Source organism: Neofelis nebulosa, chromosome X, assembly GCF_028018385.1.
Source record: "Neofelis nebulosa isolate mNeoNeb1 chromosome X, mNeoNeb1.pri, whole genome shotgun sequence".
Classification (NCBI taxonomy): Eukaryota; Metazoa; Chordata; class Mammalia; order Carnivora; family Felidae; genus Neofelis; species Neofelis nebulosa.
Window position 1 is genome coordinate 42,951,731 of NC_080800.1, and position 21,498 is coordinate 42,973,228.

At 48.1% G+C, this 21,498-nt stretch overlaps 2 protein-coding genes across 2 annotated transcripts; one reads left to right on the top strand and one right to left on the bottom strand.

Moving 5' to 3' along the window:
• On the top strand, positions 1 to 1,295 carry ERAS (ES cell expressed Ras). Its single transcript, XM_058712252.1, has one exon. It carries the CDS (start codon positions 353 to 355, stop codon positions 1,052 to 1,054), a length of 702 nt encoding a protein of 233 aa, XP_058568235.1. The 5' UTR covers positions 1 to 352; the 3' UTR covers positions 1,055 to 1,295.
• Positions 1,296 to 2,201: 906 nt separating this feature from the next.
• On the bottom strand, positions 2,202 to 7,468 carry PCSK1N (proprotein convertase subtilisin/kexin type 1 inhibitor). Its single transcript, XM_058712251.1, has 3 exons — positions 7,261 to 7,468; positions 3,011 to 3,471; positions 2,202 to 2,566 (listed from the first exon to the last, which is right to left on the bottom strand). Exons 1-3 carry the CDS (start codon positions 7,372 to 7,374, stop codon positions 2,371 to 2,373), a joined length of 771 nt encoding a protein of 256 aa, XP_058568234.1. The 5' UTR covers positions 7,375 to 7,468; the 3' UTR covers positions 2,202 to 2,370.
• Between the last annotated feature and the right edge of the window lie 14,030 nt (positions 7,469 to 21,498).

Below are 21,498 nucleotides of genomic sequence, written 5' to 3' on the forward strand. Positions count from 1 at the left end.
GATTATGGTGATGGTTGCAGAACAGTTGAATGTACTAAAAAACAGTGAATTGTGCACTTTAACTGGATTAGCTTTATGGTCTATCAATTAAAAGTAAATAAAACTTTTTTAAATCACTGCCTTCACATAGAGGGAATGAGACAGAAATTAAGCAACATAAATAACGTATATAGCATATTAGAGGGTGATTCGCACACACCTAGGCCCTTAGGGAAAGTGATGCGATGCCATCCAACTGTCCCCTTGCCCCCAAATGGTCTTGCCTAACCTACCCCCGTCCCCATTGTCTTTTCTTCTCTTTCCCTCGTAGGGTCTGGTGTTCACATCCCTTCCCTGAGCTGCCCACGGGGTAATGGCACTGCCAAGAAAGCCTAACATGTTTGATCTGGGCCTGGGCACGTGGAGCCTTAGCTCCCAGGAGGAGAGCCAGAGGGCGCAGGGACCCCCCAAGGGTGTCAGCAAGCAGCTGCCTGAGTACAAGGCGGTAGTGGTGGGCGCGAGTGGCGTGGGCAAGAGTGCGCTCACCATCCAGCTGAACCACCAGTGCTTCGTGGAAGACCACGACCCCACGATCCAGGATTCCTACTGGAAGGAGGTGGCCCTGGGCCACGGGGGCTGCATTCTGAATGTCCTGGACACGGCAGGGCAGGCCACCCATAGGGCCCTGCGTGACCAGTGTGTGGCGATCGGGGATGGTGTGCTGGGGGTCTTCGCCCTGGATGACCCCTCATCTTTAGCCCAGCTGCAGCAGATGCGGGCCACCTGGGGCCCTCACCACACCCAGCCCCTGGTCCTTGTGGGCAACAAGTGTGACCTTGTGACCACCACCGGAGACGCTCGTGCGGCCGCTGCAGCCCTTGCGAAGAGCTGGGGAGCCCCCTTCGTGGAGACCTCAGCCAAGACGCGGCAAGGTGTAGAGGAGGCCTTCACCCTGCTCATCCATGAGATCCAAAAAGTCCGGGAGGCCATGGCAAAAGAGGCCGTGGCAGGGCCAGGTGGGGAGAAGGGCCGGCACGAGAAGGCCATGTGCCGCTGCGGCTGCTCTGTGGCCTAAAGATCTTGGTCAAGAAAAGCGGCCCTCCCCCAGGCCAGGGTGGTGGTTCCTAGACATGCAACCTCGGGAGCAGCTAGCTGTGTGGGGACACTGTTGGTGTACTGGGGATAGATGAATCCCTCTCTCTCAGGGAGTTTTTTGTTTGGTGATGGGCATCTGATAATGTAGGGCATAGTACTGGTTACTGTTGAGCTAAGAGATTTTGTGCAAAAATAAATGGTGTTCTCAGGTTTCAAAGCTGCCTCTGTGCCAAGTGTTCTGTGGGTGGGAGTGAAACTGGGGAGAATGTTACTTGTGAGATTTCTTTCATTCAAGAAATGCTGGCGGGGGGAGCCCACTGTGTGCCAGGCCCTGCTTTGAATGCAAAGGATGGAGAGGCACAGACACTTAAAAATCCCTGCCCTCCTAGATCTAACATAAGGCAGGTGTAGGAATAAAAAGTGGGGGAGGTCGAGGAAAGCCTTATCGAGTAGGTGACATTTGCGCAAAAATTCGCAGGTAACCTGGGGCAGAGGGAATAGCCAGTGCAAAGGGCAGGAGCATAAACCAACTACCACCACACCAACTCCCAATAGTGCAGGGCTGGGTGAGAGTACAGGTAGAGCGAGCCTCTATACTGCGGAACTCAGTATGTCAACATTAGAAATCAAGCTAACTCAAAATGCACCCTAGCTTTCTGCCCTGACAAAGACACTTTGTTAATGACCTGGAGCCCCAGGTTCTAATTTCTCAGACTCGGAGTTCCAAGCCGGGATAAGGCCTGCAGCTTGCTCCCTCTCTTCCCACTGAGAGCCCCTCCCTGCATCTGGAAGCGCTCACGTGTGCTTCTGGACCCCCCCCCCCCCTTCCATACAGCCCAACCTCTGCTCCCACCTCACAGCCACCCCTTGGTCCTCAGAAGGATGGACCCTAGAAAGATGCTACTGCGGGCCCCTGAAAGAGTCCTCCAAGCCTTCCGGAGTGGGGCATGGGATCTGGGTGGTTACTACCATTGTCTTTATGGATGCCGCCTCCTGCGAGAAGAGGCTTTAGAGTGGGGAGGGTGTCTCTACCGCCCCAGGGCAGGGGTCCCTATGCCTTTGTCTAAGGGCAGCCATCACCATACAGCCCACCAGCCCCCTAGAAACTGCCACTCAGACAAGCAAACAGCTGCTTTAGATCGCATTTATTGTGGGGGCAAGGGCGGGGACCTTGGGAGTCCAAGGGCAGCAACTGCAGCTGACGGGGTAAGCCGCTCTCAGTGTGCCGACGGGGAGCAGGTGGGGTGTTGGGGTGAGTGGTCCTGGGCCGGAGGGCGCGCAGGATTCAGGCGGTGCTCAGGGGGGCAGGAGGCGGCGCACCGGCGCCTGGGGCGAAGGGTTCTCCAGGCGCTTCACCCGCAGCAGGGCTCCCAGCACACCCTCAGGGGGCACCTCCGGGCTCAGATCCTGGTCCGCGGCGCGGCGGAGGCGGCGCGGGGCAGCCACAGCCTCGGGGTCCGCGCTCCCCGCCAGGATCCGCCCCAGCAAGTACCTGCAGGAGAGCCGAGTGGAAGGCACGGAGAATGTGCCCGCTCATCAACATCGCGGGCCTAGGTCCCAGATGACCCTGCAACCCCATACTGCCTGGGGACCCAGCAGTCACCAGCCTCCTCCCCACCCAGGCGTCCCCAGCCCACAGCTTTCCAGCTGTCCCTGCCTCCCATCCCAGAAACTATAGTTTCCCTGCCCCCCACTACTCCCCCCAGGAAGCAGACATTGGAGTCCCCTCCCCGGGACCGAGAGTCCCGTTCCCCCACTTTCTCCCCAGCCAGACATCTCCGACTCTACACCCTGGGTCCAGCTCCTCACTCCCTCCTAGGGTCCCAGGGCCTAGGTGTTGGCACCACGCTGTGAGGCAGGCCCCAGCCGTCCCCCTCGCCTTCCTTCCCCCGGCAGGATGCAGGCACCGCCCCCTGCCCGCCCCTTGCTGGGCTACCTCAGCAGCTCCGGGTCCACATCTGGCGTCTCCTCGCCGGCGTCCTCTGCATCCGGGCCCGTGGGGCCGTCGTCGTAGACTGGGGGCCGGGGTCTGAGAGCAGGGGCAGGGACGAGCTGGGCCGCGAGGGCTGCAGGGTCCAGACGGGCGCGGAGCAGGGCGCGGGCTAGCTGCGCGGCGGGCGCGTCGGGGTCGTCCTCCAGGCCCAGCGCGGGGTCGTTAGTGCGGGGTGCGCTCCAGGCGCGCAGCAGCTGTGCTAGGACGCGCGCCTGCTGATCCTCGGCCTCCTGCGCCTCTGCCCGCGCTCGCTCCTGCCTTTCGGCCTCCAGCAGGTGCGCCAGCGCCCGCGCCAGCTCCTGCATAGCCCCCGCCCCTTCGCCGCGGGGCACTGCTCGCCGGAAGCGGCGGGGAGCTCCAGCCTCCGCCATGGGCGACGAGGCTGCGCCCAGGCCGCGGAGTTCCTGCCAGAAGACGAGGACGAGGAGGTGGGGGAAGAGATGTCAGCGTCCGTCAGGCCAGGGACCCCCCCACCCCCACCCCACCCACCCAGGGGATCTCCATGGACCTCGAAAATCCCCAGATGCCACCAAAGGCACTGTGGCCCCGCAAATATACCCAGACACCCCTAAGGCCACTGGAGACCCCCAAATATCTCCAGATATACTTAAGACAACCAAAGCCCCCTATAGATCCTCAACCCCGCAATGGTTTCCTAGTGATTCAATTTGCCCCGGGGCTGCTGAAGAACAGTTTTTCTTTTTCTTTTTCTTTTTTTTAACAGGAGTGGTGATGGCAGACATGACAGCCATAGATTTTTCTGTATTGATGTTATGGACTAGAAGAACCATATCTGCATTTTATGGGTTCCTATTTATTGTTCACTTGTGTTACCCAAGAGATAGCAGACTGCTCTGCACCTTGAACTTTGGAATCTATATCTAGATCAATACCTTTAAGTTCATCTTTCCCCTATCCCTTTTCTTTCTCCTCACTCCCTCCCTTCCTCTCTCTCTCTCTCTCCCTTCTCTTCCTCCCCTTCCTCTCTCTCTTCCTCCATCTCCCTCTCTCCTTCTCCCCCTCCTCTCTCCCTCTCCTTTTCTTTCCTCTGCATTGAATTGTTTTCCTGTGGATGTACATATTTTATTTAACTAGTCTTCAATTGATGGACATTTAGGGTGTTTCCAATCTTTTGCTATTCTTTTTTTTTTTAATATTTTATTTTTTAAGTAATCTTTACACCCAAAGTGGGGCTTGAACTCAGCCCCATCAAAAGCCTCACGCTTCACCCACTAGGCCAGCCAGGTGCCCCCAATCTTTTGCTGTTCTTATCATGTTGGGATAAATAACCTTGTTCATATATTATTTGGCTTGTGTGTACGTCTTTCTTTAGAATAAATTACCCAATGACTAATTTTCAATTTGGACAGTTTTAAAACAATTTCAAAAAGTTTAAAGAAATTTTAAAAAGGTATCAGAAGTGCGAGTAAGGAAAAAAAGACCATAAAAATGACCATGAAGAGTTGAAAAAGAAACACATCGAACATCTAGAAATATGTTTTGTTCTTTGTTTGTTTTTGTTTTTATTTAGGTAATCTCTACAGCCAACGTGGGGGGCTCGAACTTACAACCCCGAGATCAAGAGTCGCAAGCTCTTCTGACTGACGTATCCAGGCGCCCCTAGAAATAAGTTTTAAATGAAATTAAAAATTAAATAGGCAAGGGACGCCTGGCTGGCTCAGTCAGAAGAGCGTGGGACTCTTGATCTCGGGGTTGTAAGTTTGAGCCCCCCACGTTGGCTGTAGAGATTACTTGAAAATGAAATGTTAAAAAAAATTTAAAACAGGCCAGTTAAATAGCAGATTCAATAGAGCAGAAGGAAGTGATAAGATTGAACAGATCTTGACACTTGCTACACAATGGAAGGGACACTCCGAGCAGACAGGATCAACTCCTTCAAAGACTCATGCAGGGACAACAAATGATCCTAATGCGGGAGCAATGGAAAGGAAAAGATGAATACGTTTGACTCCATTCAAATTAAGGATTTCCTGTTATCCCAAGACACCACAAATAGAGTGAATGGGAGAAGATGCCTGCAACACAAATAAAGGATTGGCATCAGATACACAAAGAATGCCTAAAAAGCAAAGAGGCAAACAAACTAAACCTAGGGAAAACTGATGATCAAATATTTCACAAAAAATGAAACTCAGTTACTAAATATGAGACATAGGGCACCTCATTAGTAGTGAGGAAAATGCAAATTAAAATGCCAATGAGCTACTATGCACAGTGCGTCCAAAAGATTGCCAAAAATCAAACTGTCTAATAATGTCCAATGTTGGCGTGGCTGTGGAAAAAATGGAAACTCTCATACACTGCTGGTGGGAATTCAACTGCCAGAATAACTTTGAAAAAACAATTTGGCAATGTCTAAAAAGACGCACAAATCCTGTGACCCACTCCTGGGGTGGTACACTGTTTGAAATAGCATAAAAGTGGAGAAGGGGAGGACAAAAGCCTGGAAACAACCCAGATGTCTATGGGCTTATTGAGAATGCATTTATAAAACCATGATATACTCATATACTGGCAATATACTCAGAAAATAAAATATTATGCAGCAATTGACTTTTGTAAACGAATTACAGCCATGCACTTCAATGTGGAAATGTGGATGGTGGACGTATCTCACAACCGATGCACAGCCAAAACAAAAACAAAAACAAAAAGGAGGTTGGAATTCGATTTCAGGCGGCCTAAGACATCCTGATGACTTCCTAGTGACCCCTAGTGACAACTAGGAGCCAGATGCCTGGCATGATTCCATTTCTATGAGGAAAGGCTAAAACAACATATTGTTTAGACATATATACCTATATGAGGATTCCTTTAAAAAGTAAGGAATCAATGAACAGAAAATACAGGATAATGATTCTGGAGGAGAGGGTTGCTGTGCGCAGGGGCACCAGAGGCTTCTAACTACTGATCATGCTCTATTTCTTAAACTGAGTGGTGGGTAGACATGGGGGTTATTTTATCATTATTTGCTACATCATACATGTATGTTAACTATATTACGCCATATGTAAAATATTTAATAATTCTTAAATCCCCCATCCTTGACGCCGACAGCGCTGAAGAGTTGGAGGATGTTGTGCTCCAAGCGCCCTGTGCGCCACAACCCCTCAGCCCCTGGGGAACCACACACTCACCAGCAATCACAACCTCACACACACTCACATGGACTAGCAGGTGTTGAGATGTCACATGCGCAACGCAAAACTGCCACATCCACTCACAAGGAACCGCACACGTTCACACACACGGCTGCTCATGCAGTTACAATCGCCAAGCTACCCAGATGCGTGGACACGCACCATCCTTAAAGACACAATGCAAAAAAAAAAAAAAAAAAAAAAAAAAAAAAGACACAATGCAGCACAGAGACATCATGGCTCCTCTCCCCACAATGACACAGCTCCACAAAGAGACAGAGAAACAGCCTCATGAACACCCATACAAAATCCTAGTCACTCGGTCCAACAGAACCCAAATGGGATGTGCACATGGGAATGCAAAAAGTATTCCCTCCCAAAGATGAAATCTCTTTCTCCCCCCCCCCCCCGCCTGCCTCTCTCTCTCTCTCTCTCTCTCTCTCTCTCTCTCTCTCTCCCTCCCTCTCTGTCTCACACACACATAGACACGCCCAAAGGTCAGTCATCACCATAGGATTCACCAACACACGGTGTCACTGAGACAAGTCACACGCAGGAACACCACCGGCATCACACACGATGCACACTCAGACCCACAACCGCACCTCTGTATGGACGCTTGGAAGCGCTGACATCAAAGGACACACACTTACAGGGCCATCACGTTCTCACGCCCCTGTCATAGCATCTCGTGCACACAGACCGGTGCGCGCACTCCCTTCCCGAATACGCGCTAGTCCCATGGAAAGCGCACAGGCGACGCCGGGGCGAGGCCCGGCCTGCGCCAAGTGCCAAGGATGGGCTGGGCGCGGCTGCCAGGCGAGCCCCGCACACCGCCACCCACACACCCAGAGACCGAGTCCGGCATGGCCTGGGCGCCGACTGGCGGCTGCACCCCAGGCCACCCTGACCGACCTCCCCGCACGTCCGGGAGCAAGGGCCAGCGAGGATGAAGGGCCAGCAGCCGAGCGCAGACCCTTGCCTGCAGCACCCTTCTCCCCACCCCCACCCCGAACCCGACTGGTGTCCCACCTTTCCCGGCCGTGCGCAGAACGCAGGGGGAGGCCGAAGTAAGCCCAACAGCAGCAGCACCAAAAGGCCGACGCCCCCGGCCCGCGGCCCGCCGAGCAGTGGCGACCACGCCATGCTGCCCCAGCGAGCCGGGCTCCGGACGGGCGGACTGGCTGGCAAATGCGCAGCACCTGGGCTAGCGGGCAAGGCTGCGGTGCTCTGCGGCTGCGCACACCAGGGAACCCGGCCCTCCCCTGCCCACCCCTCTGCCGCCACTCCACGCAGGCGCAGCTTGGGAGCACCAGTAGCCCCTCCGTCCAGCCCATCGCCATGGAGATGCCCAAGGGGCAAGGTGGAAAGCTGGAGCCTGCGATGGCGGTTGCCATGGCAGTAGGAGGGCAGTTGCCGGGGCAACAGACCTTGCTGTCCCTTAGCAGACAGGCAAGAAAAATGGACTCAGTGGAGTGGAATGGGGGTCTGGTCCCCACCTCTCCCTCCCTGGGAGGAGATATATGACTTGTTCAGTGAATAAACAGTTACTCGCTACTGTGGGCGAGGATGGATACATAGATACATAGATTTCACCCATATATTGCTCAAGAAAGGATTTCAAGTCACTTAAAATGATATATCAAAAGAAACAAAACTGGTAAAATTTGTGTATCCATTGGGCAAAAAATGTTGGGAAAGTAATGTTAGTAGTTATTTCGGGGTGAGGCAATAAATAATGGTTTGTCAGTTTCTCCTTCACACTTCTCTCTGCTGTCTGAAAAATGTTGCAATGGATATGTATTACTATTAAAATTAGATAAAAAGATAAAGATTATTTTCATTTTGGAATTAAAACAAAGTATGCTAACACAGCATAAATTAAAAGTGAAGAAAAGAAAGACCCATTTATGTTGCTGTGAGTATATCTAATCCATTGATTCTGTCTCCATCTCTGCAGTGTAACAATTTTACAATGAAAATCATTATACACATCCTTTTATGGACCTGAAGATGATATACCCAGCCACAGTGTGATGAACACGTTTAAGGTGGTTCCCATGATCCTTGCCTCCTGGTGTCCACAATCTTTTTCTCTTTCTTTAATGTTTATTTAGTTTTGAGAGGGGGGAGGGACAGAGAGAGAGGGAGACAGATGATCCGAAGCAGGCTCCCCGCTGACAGCAGCCAGCCAGACGGGGGGGGGGGGGGGGGGGACTTGCGCTGAAGTCAGATGCTCAACTGACTGAGCCACCCAGGCGCCCTCTGGTGTCCACAATGTTGTGTAATCCCCTTCCCTTTGAAAGTGTGCATAACCAAAGGTGAGCAGATATATGGGCTTACGTGTACATAATTATGTTAGAAATGAGGTTGACACTGTTACGGATGGGAGAGTCTGCATTTGTGTGAATGGAGGTCTGGGTTCTTGGATTCCCCAGGAAAGACTCTTGTGATGATCCTTGCTCAAAGAAAGACAGCCAGAAGGAAGGTAGCAAGCACAAAGCAGTTTATTAAGGACAATACACTGTCAAGAAGGGAGGGTGGGCAAGCCCAGAGGCAACAACTACTCCAGGGCTAGGGGTGTCTTTTCTTTTTATGTTTGCAGAGGGTATGGGTCATAGCTTGGGTGGTCTCCAACTGAGGTTTTTTCCATTCATCTAAGGGACTCCTCTTACCAGTTGGGAGGGGAAGTTTTTGGCCCTACAAGGTTCTTTTTTTTTTATTTTCCATTTATTTTAAAATTTCTTTTTAACGTTTATTTATTTTTGAGACAGAGAGAGACACAGCATGAACGGGGGAGGGGCAGAGAGAGAGAGGGAGACACAGAATCGGAAGCAAGCTCCAGGCTCTGAGCCATCAGCCCAGAGCCCGACGCGGGGCTCGAACTCGCGGACCGCGAGATCGTGACCTGAGCTGAAGTCGGACGCTTAACTGACTGAGCCACCCAGGCGCCCCTGGCCCTACAAGGTTCTTGATGGAACTGTCACAGCCATCTTTCCCCAGGGAGGAGGGGCTGTTGGTGTGGGGGTTGAAACCATAATGCAAATATATTTTAATGGAGCTATAGGTTACCCTGGGGCAGAGGTTGAAGAGAAAAGTGCATGTTCTGCACCTGAGGCTCTTGGTCTGTCAGCCCTGGGGTATTGGAAGCTGTAAGGCCCGGATGCTAAAAGCCACAAAGTCAGGGTGTGGTGCCCTCAGACTTCTTTTAAAGTTTATTTATTTATTTTGAGAGAGAGAGAGAGAGAGAGAGAGAGAGAGAGAGAGAGAGAGCACACAAGTGAGGGAGGGGAAGAGAGAAGGAGAGACAGAATCCCAGGCAGGCTCCACACCATCAGCACAGATCCTGATGCAGGGTTCGAACTCACTGTCAGATCATGACCTCAGCTGAGATCTAGAATTGGACATTTACCTGACTGAGCCACCCAGGCACCCCTGCCCTCAGGCTTCTAATGTGTCACCTATTTATCACTGTCTTTGCCTCCAGCTGATGTCTAACTAACTGCGTACTCTATTGAAATGACCACGTTGTGAGGTGATTCCCACTCCCTTACCTCTAGGTAGCCTCTAGGAACTGAAGGTGGCCACCAGCTGACAGCCAGCAAGAAATCAAAGCCCCCAGTCCTTCAACTGCAAGGAACTGAATTCTGCCAATGACCTGGGTGGGCTTGAATCCTTCCCCAGTCAAGCCTCAGATGAGGCTGCAGCCCTTCCCAACACATTCATTTCAGTTTTGTGAGACCCTAAGCGGAGATCCCAGTTAAGGAACTGTGAGCTAATGTCCTTGTAAGTATGTTGTGTTAAGGTGGGAAGTAACATATCATCAACAAACGAGAAATAGAAGAGAACTTCTTCAGCCTGATAAAGGACAAAACCCCACAGCTAACATCATACTTAACAGTAAAAGGCTGAAAATTTTTCCTGCAGGGATCGGGATCAAGACAAGGATGTTCCAGGGGTGCCTGGCTGGCTCAGTTGGTAGAGCATGTGACTCTTGATCTCAGGATGATGAGTTCAAGCCCCACATTGGGCGTAGAACTTACTTAAAAAAGAAAAAAGATGAGGATGTTCCCTCACCACTTCTACCACTTCTATTTGACATTGTACTGAAGGTTCTAGCCAGGGCACTTAGGCAAGAAAAAAAGGCATCTGTAGTGGAAAGGCAGAAGTGAAATTATTTCCATTTGCAAATGACATGATCTGACACGTGGATAATCTTTTTTTTTTTTAATTTTTTTCAACGTTTTTTATTTATTTTTGGGACAGAGAGAGACAGAGCATGAACGGGGGAGGGGCAGAGAGAGAGGGAGACACAGAATCGGAAGCAGGCTCCAGGCTCTGAGCCATCAGCCCAGAGCCTGACGCGGGGCTCGAACTCACGGACCGCGAGATCATGACCTGGCTGAAGTCGGACGCTTAACCGACTGCGCCACCCAGGCGCCCCAAGACACGTGGATAATCTTAAGGAATCCACAATAAACCCATTAGAGTTAATGAATGAGACCAGAAAGGTTGCAGGATATAAGATCAATATTATAAAACTCAATTGTATTTCTATATACTAGCAATGAACAATCCAAAAACTGAAATTAAGAAAACAATTCCAGTTGCAATAGCATCCAAAAGAATAAAAACACTTAGAAACAAATTTAACAAAATTAGTGCAAGACTGTACCCTGAAAACTACAAAAGCCATCTAACATAAGCTCAAATCCCATAATCGCTCACTTCCAACACCCCTTTTTCAGATACTCCACAGCTCCCTATGGTGTGTGGGCTCCCTCACTGCAGCAAGCCAATAAACCCAATTTGGTTTTGACTGCAGCTGTGTTCTGATGGTCTTTGACTGATGTGCATTAACATAAATGAAGGAGGTTCAGCAGAAACCCTCACTTCCTTGCTCTGTGACCTTCAACTCAGTAATAGTGTTCCTATCTACAACACCTTGTGTCTCCAGCTAATTAAGTCACCTCCCCGCCCATGCTTGGAAGGAAGTTCACAGTGACTTGAATCTAGACATTTCAGTGAGGCCCCCTGCATTGGGTTTATTTGTTTTGTTTGTTTTCCTAGGAATAAGGATCCCTGGGACTGTGGTTATCTGATCAGATATGTAGTGTTACTTGGAAAATTGTTTTGTAGCTTTCTACCACCTGCTCCTATGGTCTGTCTAATTGTGTATAGTAAATATATAAGTGTTCTATTTAGTTACATAGTTGATTGTTACTACACAACAAAAAGAAAAGTCTATAGGAAGACAAAAAAAAATGGCCCTGACACATTTATTCTCAAGCTGGCCCTGGGAGGCTAAGGAGCTCAGGTTTCCTCAGACCAGCATCCTTTGGACAAACAAGGCTTGGATCACCATTAGAAAATCTTATGTGGAAGCAGTCTCAAATAGGTATCTGTTCACACATGTTCACAGCAGCATTATTCACAACAGCTAAAACATGGAAGCAACACAACTGTCCATCAGAGGATGAATGGATCAGCAAAATGTGATCTATACCTAAAATGGAATATTATTCAGCCTTTAAGAAAGGAAATTCTGGGCGCCTGGGTGGTTCAGTCAGTTGAGTGTCCACCTTCTGCTCAGGTCATGATCTCACAGTTCGTGAGTTCGAGCCCCGCATCAGTCTCTGGGCTGACAGCTCAGAGCCGGGAGCCTGCTTCGGATTCTGTGTCTCCCTCTCTCTCTCTGCCCTTCACCCCACCCAAGCTCTGCCTCTGTTTCTCTCTCAAAAATAAACATTAAAATATTTTTTTTTCTAAAGAAAGGAGATTCTGACACACACTACAACATGGATAAACACTGAGGACATTATGCTGAGTGAGATAAGCCACTCCCCGAAAGATGAATACTGTATGAGTCCACGTATATGAGGTACTTAGAATAGTCAAGATCACAGACAGAAAGTAGAATGGTGGGTTGTCAGGAGGAAGGGGAATAGGGAGTTAGTGTTCAATGAGTACAGAGTTTCCATTTTGTAAGATAAAAAAAGTTATGGAGATGGATGGTGGTGATAGCTGCACGATCTTATGAATGTATTTAATACTACTGAAATGTATACTTAAAAATGGTTAAGATGGTAATTTTGATGTTATGTGTATTTCACAATAAAACGAACAACACTTACATGAATTTCTTTGTCAGTTTTGTCTTTGTGTCCCTGAGAATTGTTTTGTTTAGTTTCATCTTCCCAGAGTCAGGAGAGTTTTTATTCCTGGCCCATGATCAGTGACAATTGGCCTTTGGCCAAAATCTGGAGACACAGTTACACAAGCACCATCCTTATGGTGCATTGCAATTCTTGTGGGATCTCCTCAGTCTAAAACTGCCTCCTTCTGGCCACATACCTGCTTCCTTCATGTTTTCTCAGTGAAATGTCAACACCTATGTTTATCTCTCTAACTGGCATGATTTCACCAGGGAGATTTCAGAATTGCAGTAACCAAACTTTTGCTATGAAAAAGATAATTCATTTGATGGATACCTTAGAACCGAAAGGGCAGAAATCCATATGAAGAGATGGTTTGTTTCATTTATCTAAGAGAGAGATCATTTTGTTTAATAAAGGAGATGTCCTTCTCTTCATTTCTGTATTTGGGAATTACAAAGTGCTGATTTTCGAGGCACCTGGATGGCTCAGTTAAACGTCCGACTCTTGATTTTGGCTCAGGGCATGATCTCATGGTTTGTGGGATTGAGCCCCACATCATGCTCTGTGCTGACAGTGTGAAGCCTGCTTGTGATTCTCTCTCTCTCTCTGCCCCTCCCCTGATCATGTGCGCACACTCTGTCTCTCAAAATAAATAAATACATACATACATAAATATTTTAAAATTCCTCTTTATTTTTTAAATGTTTATTTATTTTTGAGACACGGGGCTCGAACTCACAAACCATGAGATCATGCCCTGAGCCAAACTCGCATGCTTAATTGACTGAACCACCCAGGCACCCCTAAAAATTCCTCTTAAAAAAAAAAAGTGCTGACTTTTTAATAGTATGCCTCGGTGACATTGTCAAGGGCCTGATTTATTGTTTAAATCAGCTGTAATAACTCTCTTTGCAGTATGTTTATGTCAAATTGTATTTTCTTGCAGCCAAAAGTCTTCCCCTCTGCTTTCTGAGGGAACATGACTAGCTTTTTACAGTGTTCATTTCATGTTCATCTGAAGACACTATGGGAACCCTTATCAAAATGGACAAACCAATGAAGGAAATTCTACATAGCTTGCCATTATTTGAGATAACTGTAATAAGACTGGAGGTTGGCAAACATACTTCATGATATTAGCCACAGTAGCAGAGAGAAATTGGCCTTGACACTGAACTAACATTGATGGGGTAAGTTTAAGGGTCTTGCTGAGATGGTCCCCTTGAATGTCATACTTCCAATGAGACAATCATGGCAAAGACTGTAAAGGTAGGACATGGATAGGAACCAAAGACTTGAGGCCCCTTTGAACACCTCCAAAGTGGCTATGAGCACGTTCTGGCTGTGATTTATCTTCCAGGTGAACTGAGCCTTTCATCGCCAGGGAGCTTTTGCTTTAAGGGTAGGAATTATCAACCATAATCTTCAGAAAAAGTAGAGAGACCTAATAGAATTCTAAAAGTGGGGCACCTGGGTGGCTCAGTCAGTGAAGCATGACTTTGGCTCAGGTCATGATCTCAAGATTTGTGAGTTTGAGCCCTGCATTGGGCTCTCAGCTGTCAGCACACAGGTTGCTTCGAATCTTCTGTCCCACTCTCTCTCTGCCCCTTCCCCGCAGGGGCCGGCTGGCTCAGTCAGTGGAGCATGTGATTTGCCATCTACGTCGGAGTTGTGAGTTCAACCCCTATGTTGGGTGTAGAGATTACTTAAAAATAACCAAAAAAAAAAATCTTTAAAAGTAGAAGCAACAGAAAACAAACTGATGGTTGTATGGTTGCCAGAGGGGAAGAGGATGGGCAAAAAGGGGTGGAGGGGAGAGGGACATACAGGCTGACAGTTATGGAATGAAAAAGTCATGGGGATGCAAGGCACAGCAGAGGGAATATAGTCAATGGTACTGTAATGGCATTGTATGGTAGCAGGTGTTCAGCATAGCATAACATACGGAGATATTGAATCACCATGAATCACTATGTACACCTGAAACTAATATAACATTGTGTGCCAACTATACTTCAAAAAAAAAAAAATCTGGGGCACCTGGGTGGCGGAGTCAGTTAAACATCTGACTCTTGATCTCAGCTCAGGTCACCATCTCATGGTTCCTGAGTTCGAGCCCTGGGTCGGGCTCTGTGCTGATAATGAGGAACCTGTTGGGATTCTCTCTCTCCTCTTTCTCTCTGCCCCTCCCCTGTTCACGTTCTCTCTCTCTCTCAAAAATAAATAAACATTAAAGAAAAAAACCTCTGTTTCTTTAAAAAAAAAAAAAAAAGTAACAGGGTGAGAATAAAGGAGATCATCCTGAGAGATACTTTAGTTGGATACTAGAGGGCATCATAGTACAATAATAGTCAAGATCCACAGTGGAATAAAAAGAAAAAAAGGAGTGTTGTAGAAATCAGAAAGTTAATCTTGTTTCATCATCTTGGGGACAAGCTCTGCACCTCTGCAGTCATCAGCTTCTGGAGAATTCCTAAGAATCCTGTTTCATGCCTATTAATATGTCTTTTTCAACAAGTTTGAGGGAGATTTGCCCTCTGATTATGCCGGCTTTGTTCTGGTGGATATTTTGAAAATTTTTTAAAGTAATCTCTACACCTAATGTGGGGCTCAAACTCACAACTTTGAGATCAAGAGTTGCATGCTCTTCTGACTGAGCCAGCCACACGCCCCTATATGGATTTAAAAAAATTTTTTTTCCCATTTATTTATTTTTGAGAAACAGAGTGAGACAAAGTGTGAGTGGGGGAGGGGCAGACAGAGAGGGAGATACAGAATCTGAAGCAGGCTCCAGGCTCTGAGCTGTCAGCACAGAGCCTGAAGCGGGGCTTGAACCCACAAACTGTGAGATCATGACCTGAGCTGAAGTCGGACGCTCAACCGACTGAGCCACCCAGGCGCCCCCCTACATGGATATTTTGAAAATGCAGCTCGAACCTGTTAGGGAGACATCTGGAGGCATCAAATGAATTTCTAGGGGTATGAAGTTAAATTGGCCTGTAATAGGGTAGAATCCAGGATTCCAAGTAAAATTACAAAACACATGGGCTGGTCTGTTATTAACTCAGAAATAATTAACAAGAGATGGTCCCCAGAGGGGATAGATAGATCTTATTGCCATCAGTTTTGAGGGGTTACAGAGAAGGAGGGAGGCAAACCATAAGAGATTCTTAAATACTGAGAACAAACTGAGGGTTGATGGGGGGTGGGGGAGAGGAGAAAGTGGGTGATGGGCATTGAGGAAGGCACCTGTTGGGATGAGCACTGTCAAATTTATTTGACAATAAATTATATTTAATTTAAAAAAAGAAGCGTGTTGACTTTTTATATTTTTAAAAATTTCTTTTAAAAATAAAATTTTTTGAGAGAGAGTGGAGGAGGGGTAGAGAGAGAGAGGGAAAGAGAGAGAATCCCAAACAGGTTCCGCACTGTCAGTGCCGAGCTTGGCCCCGGGCTCTTGGTTGTTTTCTCAGACCATGGCTACTACTCTGAATGTGATTTCTCTCTCTCTCAGGCACACACACTCATCCACCAAGACAAAAATTTCATAGCTATTTTTTTTTGATGTTTATTTTTGAAAGAGAGAGACAGAATTCAAGCAGGAGAGGGGCAGAGAGGGAGGGAGACACAGAATCCAAAGCAGGCTCCAGGCTCTGAGCTGTCAGCACAGAGCCGGATGCGGGGCTCGAACTCACGAACTGCGAGATCATGACCTGAGCTGAAGTCCGACACCCAACAGACTGAGCCTTCCAGGAGCTCCATTCATAGCTATTGTTTTAAATACCTCCAAAGTGGGGCACCCGGGTGGCTCAGTCGGTTGAGGATCCAACTTTGGCCTGGGTCATGTTCTCACAGTCTGTGAGTTCAAGTCCCGTGTTGGGCTCTGGGCTGACGGCCCAGAGCCTGGAGCCTGCTTCAGATTCTGAGTCTCCCTCTCTCTCTCTGCCCCTCCCCTGCTGATGCTGTCTCTGTCTGTCTCTTAAAAATAAGTAAACATTAAAGAAATTTAAATACCTCTGAAGGTAGATTTCTTTCTTATAGGTCCCTTCTGGTACTAACATTTCCCTCAAAAAACTAATCTCAACCCCTGGTCCTGTAAAAATTGGACACTGACTTCACAGAATGCTTCTGCTGAGGTCATTATAACCCTATCAGCATGACCTAGACCATCAGGAATGGGAACTAGCCTTGGGACATTTTGTTCTTTTCAGAGACTCCAGCCTGTTGGGCTGCTATTGTTTAACTCCACTCAAGCAATCTTTCCCTCTTGGGGCGCCTGCGTGGCTCAGTTGGTTAAGCATCTTGACTTGATTTTGGCTCGGGTCATGATCTCAAATTCTAGTGAGACTAAAAGTAAAAGCCTCTGGGGCGCCTGGGCAGCTCAGTCGGTTAAGTATCTGACTTGGGCTCAGGTCATGATCTCACAGTTCGTGAGTTCAAGCCCTGCATTGGGTGAGCTTGAGCCCCACATCAGTTGAGCCCCGTTTCTCTCTCCCTCTTTCTTTCTCTGCCCCTCGTGGGATTCTCTCTCTCTCTCTTCCGCTCCCTCTGTCTCTGCCCCTGGCTCACTTGTGCCCTCTCTCTCTCAAAAGAAAAGAAAAAGCCGCCTGGCTCTCTAGAGACCAGCTGGACTTTGGGACATGATTCCATGGCTTGAGTTTGGTCATCTAGGCCCCTGTCTCCAAGGTTTATTGTGAAGACTAATCATTATCTTGTTTCTGGTAACTGCTTGTGCATTTGGCGTATGTATCCTGTCCAGAGTGTTAAATGGCAACTGTGCAGCCCTTGTCACCTCAGGGGATCCGACACAAACACATCTAACACAAATCCAAATCCTGTAATGTCTTTCCTAACACCCTTAACTGAGATGCTCATGGTTCCCCACGGTGTGTGTATTCTCCCTTGTTGCAATGAGCTAATACACCCAGCTTTGTTTAATCATTGGTGTGCTCCTGGTGGTCTTTGGCTGAAGTCTAAGAACATTATTTACTTAAAAAATCCAAGAGAATCATCTAAAAAACTTCTAGACCTAACAAGAAAAGTAAGGTGACCAGAAATAAGATCAAATGTGAAATTGAATAGCCTTCCCTTATAGACATTAAAACATTTTTCAATGTAATAGAAAAGGACATTGTTCCTCATGATAAGAAAATCCATCAACTTCCTGGGAATGCCTTGAGCGAGAAAAGTATGAACTCCACATTTTTACAGAAGAAAAAAAAAATTGGTTTCAAAGAATGGAAAGAGATATCATGTTCCAGGCATGAAGAATCAACACTGGAGAAATGGATCCCCAAATTAATCTATATATTCAATTTAACACCAGTAGAATCCCTTTTCATCTCCTAAATCATGAAATATTTTCAAATGGACAATAATCTGCAGAAGATATTGATACAATGGATGCCTGGGAACTCTCATCATTTTCTCATTTGCCTCAATTTTTTTTCTTTAAGAAACAAAATATTTTGGGGCACCTGGCCCAGTTGATCAAGCGTCTGACTCCTGATTTCCGGTCAGGTCATGATCTCACAGTTTATGAGATCTGCACTGACAGCAAGGAGCCTGCTTGGGATTCTCTCTCTCTCTGCCCCTCCCCTGTTCGCTCTCTCTCTCAAAATAAGTAAGTAAACTTAAAGAAAAAGAAACAAACAAAATATTTCCACTCCAGCTGAAACCTATCCCTCCACCCAATTCTATCCTCCCCTCATCCTCTGAGTAAGTGCAATTCTGAGTTTATTACAGATCATTTCCTTGCATCTTTTTATTCTTTTATTATATAATTAGGGATGCATGAACTGCATGTATTGTTTGCATGTGTTTAAAACAAATATCATACTCTACATAGCAGTCTTTGACTTTCTTTCTTCTGTCTCATACTGTAAGCTTGAGAATGATCCATGTTGATACACATGTCTCTAGTTCGAATTTAACTCTTTAGTGAGATATACATACATAAAAGTCAATGTTAGAAGAGTCCAATCTGATGAATATTTTTTTTTATTTTTGAGAGAGAGAGAGCATGCACGCAAGAGAGAGCAGGGTAGGGGCTCCTGGGTGGCTCAGTCAGTTGAGTGTCCGACTTTGGCTCAGGTTATGATCTCATGGTTTGTGGGTTCAAGCCCTGCGTTGGGCTCTGTGCTGACAGCTCAGAGCCTGGAACCTGCTTTGCATTTTGTGTCTCCCTCTCTCTCTCTCTCTGCTCCTCCTCTGCTCACACTCTCACTCAAAAATAAATAAACATTAAAAAATTTAAAAGAGAGAGAGAGAGAGAGAGAGAGAGAGAGAGAGAGAGGAAGAGAGAGAATCCCAAGCAGTATCTTCAGTCAGCGCAGAGCCCGACTCGGGGCTTGAGAACACAAAACTGTGAGATCATGACATGAGCCGAGATCACGAGTCAGAGGCTTAACTGACTGAGCCACCCAGGCGCCCCATGAATGTTCTTAAACTGAATGCACATGATCATCTAAGATGACTGTGTGAATGCCCAAGATTGCCACCAACTTCATCTCCACGGAGTCACTGAGATTACTGAGATTATTACTTTAACAAAGGGAGCTCAGAAATTGTTATGATGGCCTGTGAAAACCTTCAAATGACACCTGTCATGACTGATAATTATGTGTGGGAAATTAGGGTGCAAAACACATGTCGGAAACTCTAAGTGCTATAAATAAGGATATAAATAAATGCCAGTTTTGCCACTTTCAAGCCAGTGTGACCATGGGTGAGTTGCTTTACCTCTTTGTGCGTTCGGTTTCTTCCTATGTATAATGAGGGTAACAAAAGGAAGGTTTCTCTGTCCCCTCAGAAGGGATTGTTGGCCCATTCTTCCTCTTCCACATGTTCGCAGGCAATTTGATGACACTGCAGATTCTCTAGAGGTGGCTCCCATTGTCCACTGCAGAGATTGGCCCCAAATGGGCTCCTTGACACCATCTGAGCTTTTCTCTCTAAAGGTGTATCCGCAGGGGAGGCTGCCCTCCCACCCACTTCGATGACGTGGGGTGCTGGGGGCTGGGGCTGGTAGAGCTGCCCTGCCCAGTCAGGCCCTGTTCTCTGATTGCCACTAAGAAAACAAAGCAGGGGCACCTGGATGGCATAGTCGATTAAGCGTCTGACTTTGGCTCAGGTCATGATCTCGAGGTTCAGGAGTTCAAGCCCCGCGATCGGGCTCTGTGCTGGTGGTACAGAGCCTGCTTCGGAGTCTCTCTCTCCCCCTCTGCCCCTTCCTCACTTGTACTCTCTCTCTCTCTCTCTCTCAAAATAAATAAGTAAACTTAAAAAAAAAGAAAACAAAGGAAATAAGAACACTCAGACCAGCACCCCCAGACACAGGATAAGGCGTATGCATCCAACTCTCTTGTCTCTCTTGCTTTCTGCCTTTCTCTGCTCTCTCACTGCTTTGTTTTGTTCTCTCTCTGCCCATTTTCAACCCCTGCCCCCTGCACTGACTCTCCTAATCTTTATGTCTATCTCTTACACTCTTTTCCCATCGTTTTCACTTGTCATACTGTTTTTTCTTTCTTGATATCTCTGTGTCTCTGTCTCTCTTTTGATGTCTCTGTAAATTGTGCCTTCTCTTTGTCTCACTACCTTTCTCTGTGTCTGTCCTTTTCTATTTTCTTTGGGTCTAATTTCCCCATGTCTGTCCCCCCATCCTCTCAGGGTCTCTGCCTTAGACAGTGATTCCTTACCCAACTGTCATGGCTGGACCCCCTCGTACTTCCCTGATTCTGTCCATCTTTCTAACCCTTCTTGTCCACCAAATATTCCCCCCCACCGCCTGCCCCATGCACATCAGTGGGTGGCAAAACCAGGGGCCACAGGGAGTGTGGGAGCCACCAGCCAGGGATGGTGGCAGAGAAATGGGGGAGGAGGGCTGAGAGGCAGCTGAAAGCATATGGAGGGTGACTTGGGTCTAAGGGGGTGGGCGTGGGGGGGATCAGGATAAGAAGATAGGAAGGAAGAACTTGAGGCATGAAATCCTTGTTGGAAGCAGATGGGATTAGAGATGAGAGTGAGACAGCCAGAGGGAGGAAGGGGTACCTTTCTGCTTCTCCGAGGCCCCTCAGCCAGAGGGTTATGGGAGGGGGACCTGATAGCCCTTCAGCGCAGCTCACAACTACAACGGCTGCCTCACCTTTCCTGCGGTTCCCTCCATCTAGTGCCAACGGTCTTCCCACATCCCTACCTGCATTTTTGACCCTCACATAGCATCTTACAGTTTGTCTCTGCCCTTTCTCCTCTCTTTTCCCGTATCTTCTGTATGTCCCTCTCTGCCTCCATCTTTTTCTACCTCTCCATTGTTATCTCTGTCTCCCTATGTGTGTCTCTAGGCTTCTATTTCTCTCTGTTCATCTCTCCATCTGCTTCTGTCTGCCTCTCACCTTCTCCATCTATTGCCTTTTCTTGGTCTCTGTAGTCCCTCCCGATGGAAACCGCCCAGGATCTGACCCCGTATTCCCTTCTCTGGGAAAGAGAAGCTGTCTGTGGGCCCAGACCCGACCTAGCTGCTGCCCCGTGGCCGGCTCCAGCTCCGGGGACCTGGGTGACTCTGGGGACCCTGGGACCAGCTAGGAGTCCAGGGGCTCTGCGGACGCCAGGCGCCCATAGAGGCCTGATACCGCCCAGAGCCACTCTCACCCAAAGCCCTGAGCCTCGGTTGCTAAGCCTGGTCCTCCGCTACGAAAGCCAGCACTGGCCTGGCCCCCGCAGCCAGCGGCCCGAGGAGCCAGAGCAGAAAGGCCTGAAGGTCGCCACAAACTGTGCTGAGGTCCCACAAATCCGGCTGCCTTCCAGGTCCAGAGACAGTGAACAGAGTCCTGGGGTTGGGAGAGGAGGGCAGAGCGCCTGGGAGTTTGGAAGAACCTGAAGGGGAGGGATCTTAAAGAGGAGGGGTGGGGCCTCAAGGTGGGAAGAGGTTCGGTCTAGAGGTTGAGAAACCTGCAGGTGTAAGGTGCCTACAGCAGCAGAACCCACTTGGAGGGAACCAAGGAGATACAGTAGGGACGGGGCCTCAGAGGAGCCAGAGCTGATACATAAGGCAGGTAGGTCCTGCACGAGCCTTAGAGGACAGGGATGAAAGATAAGGAGCCAGGGCCTGGAGGCA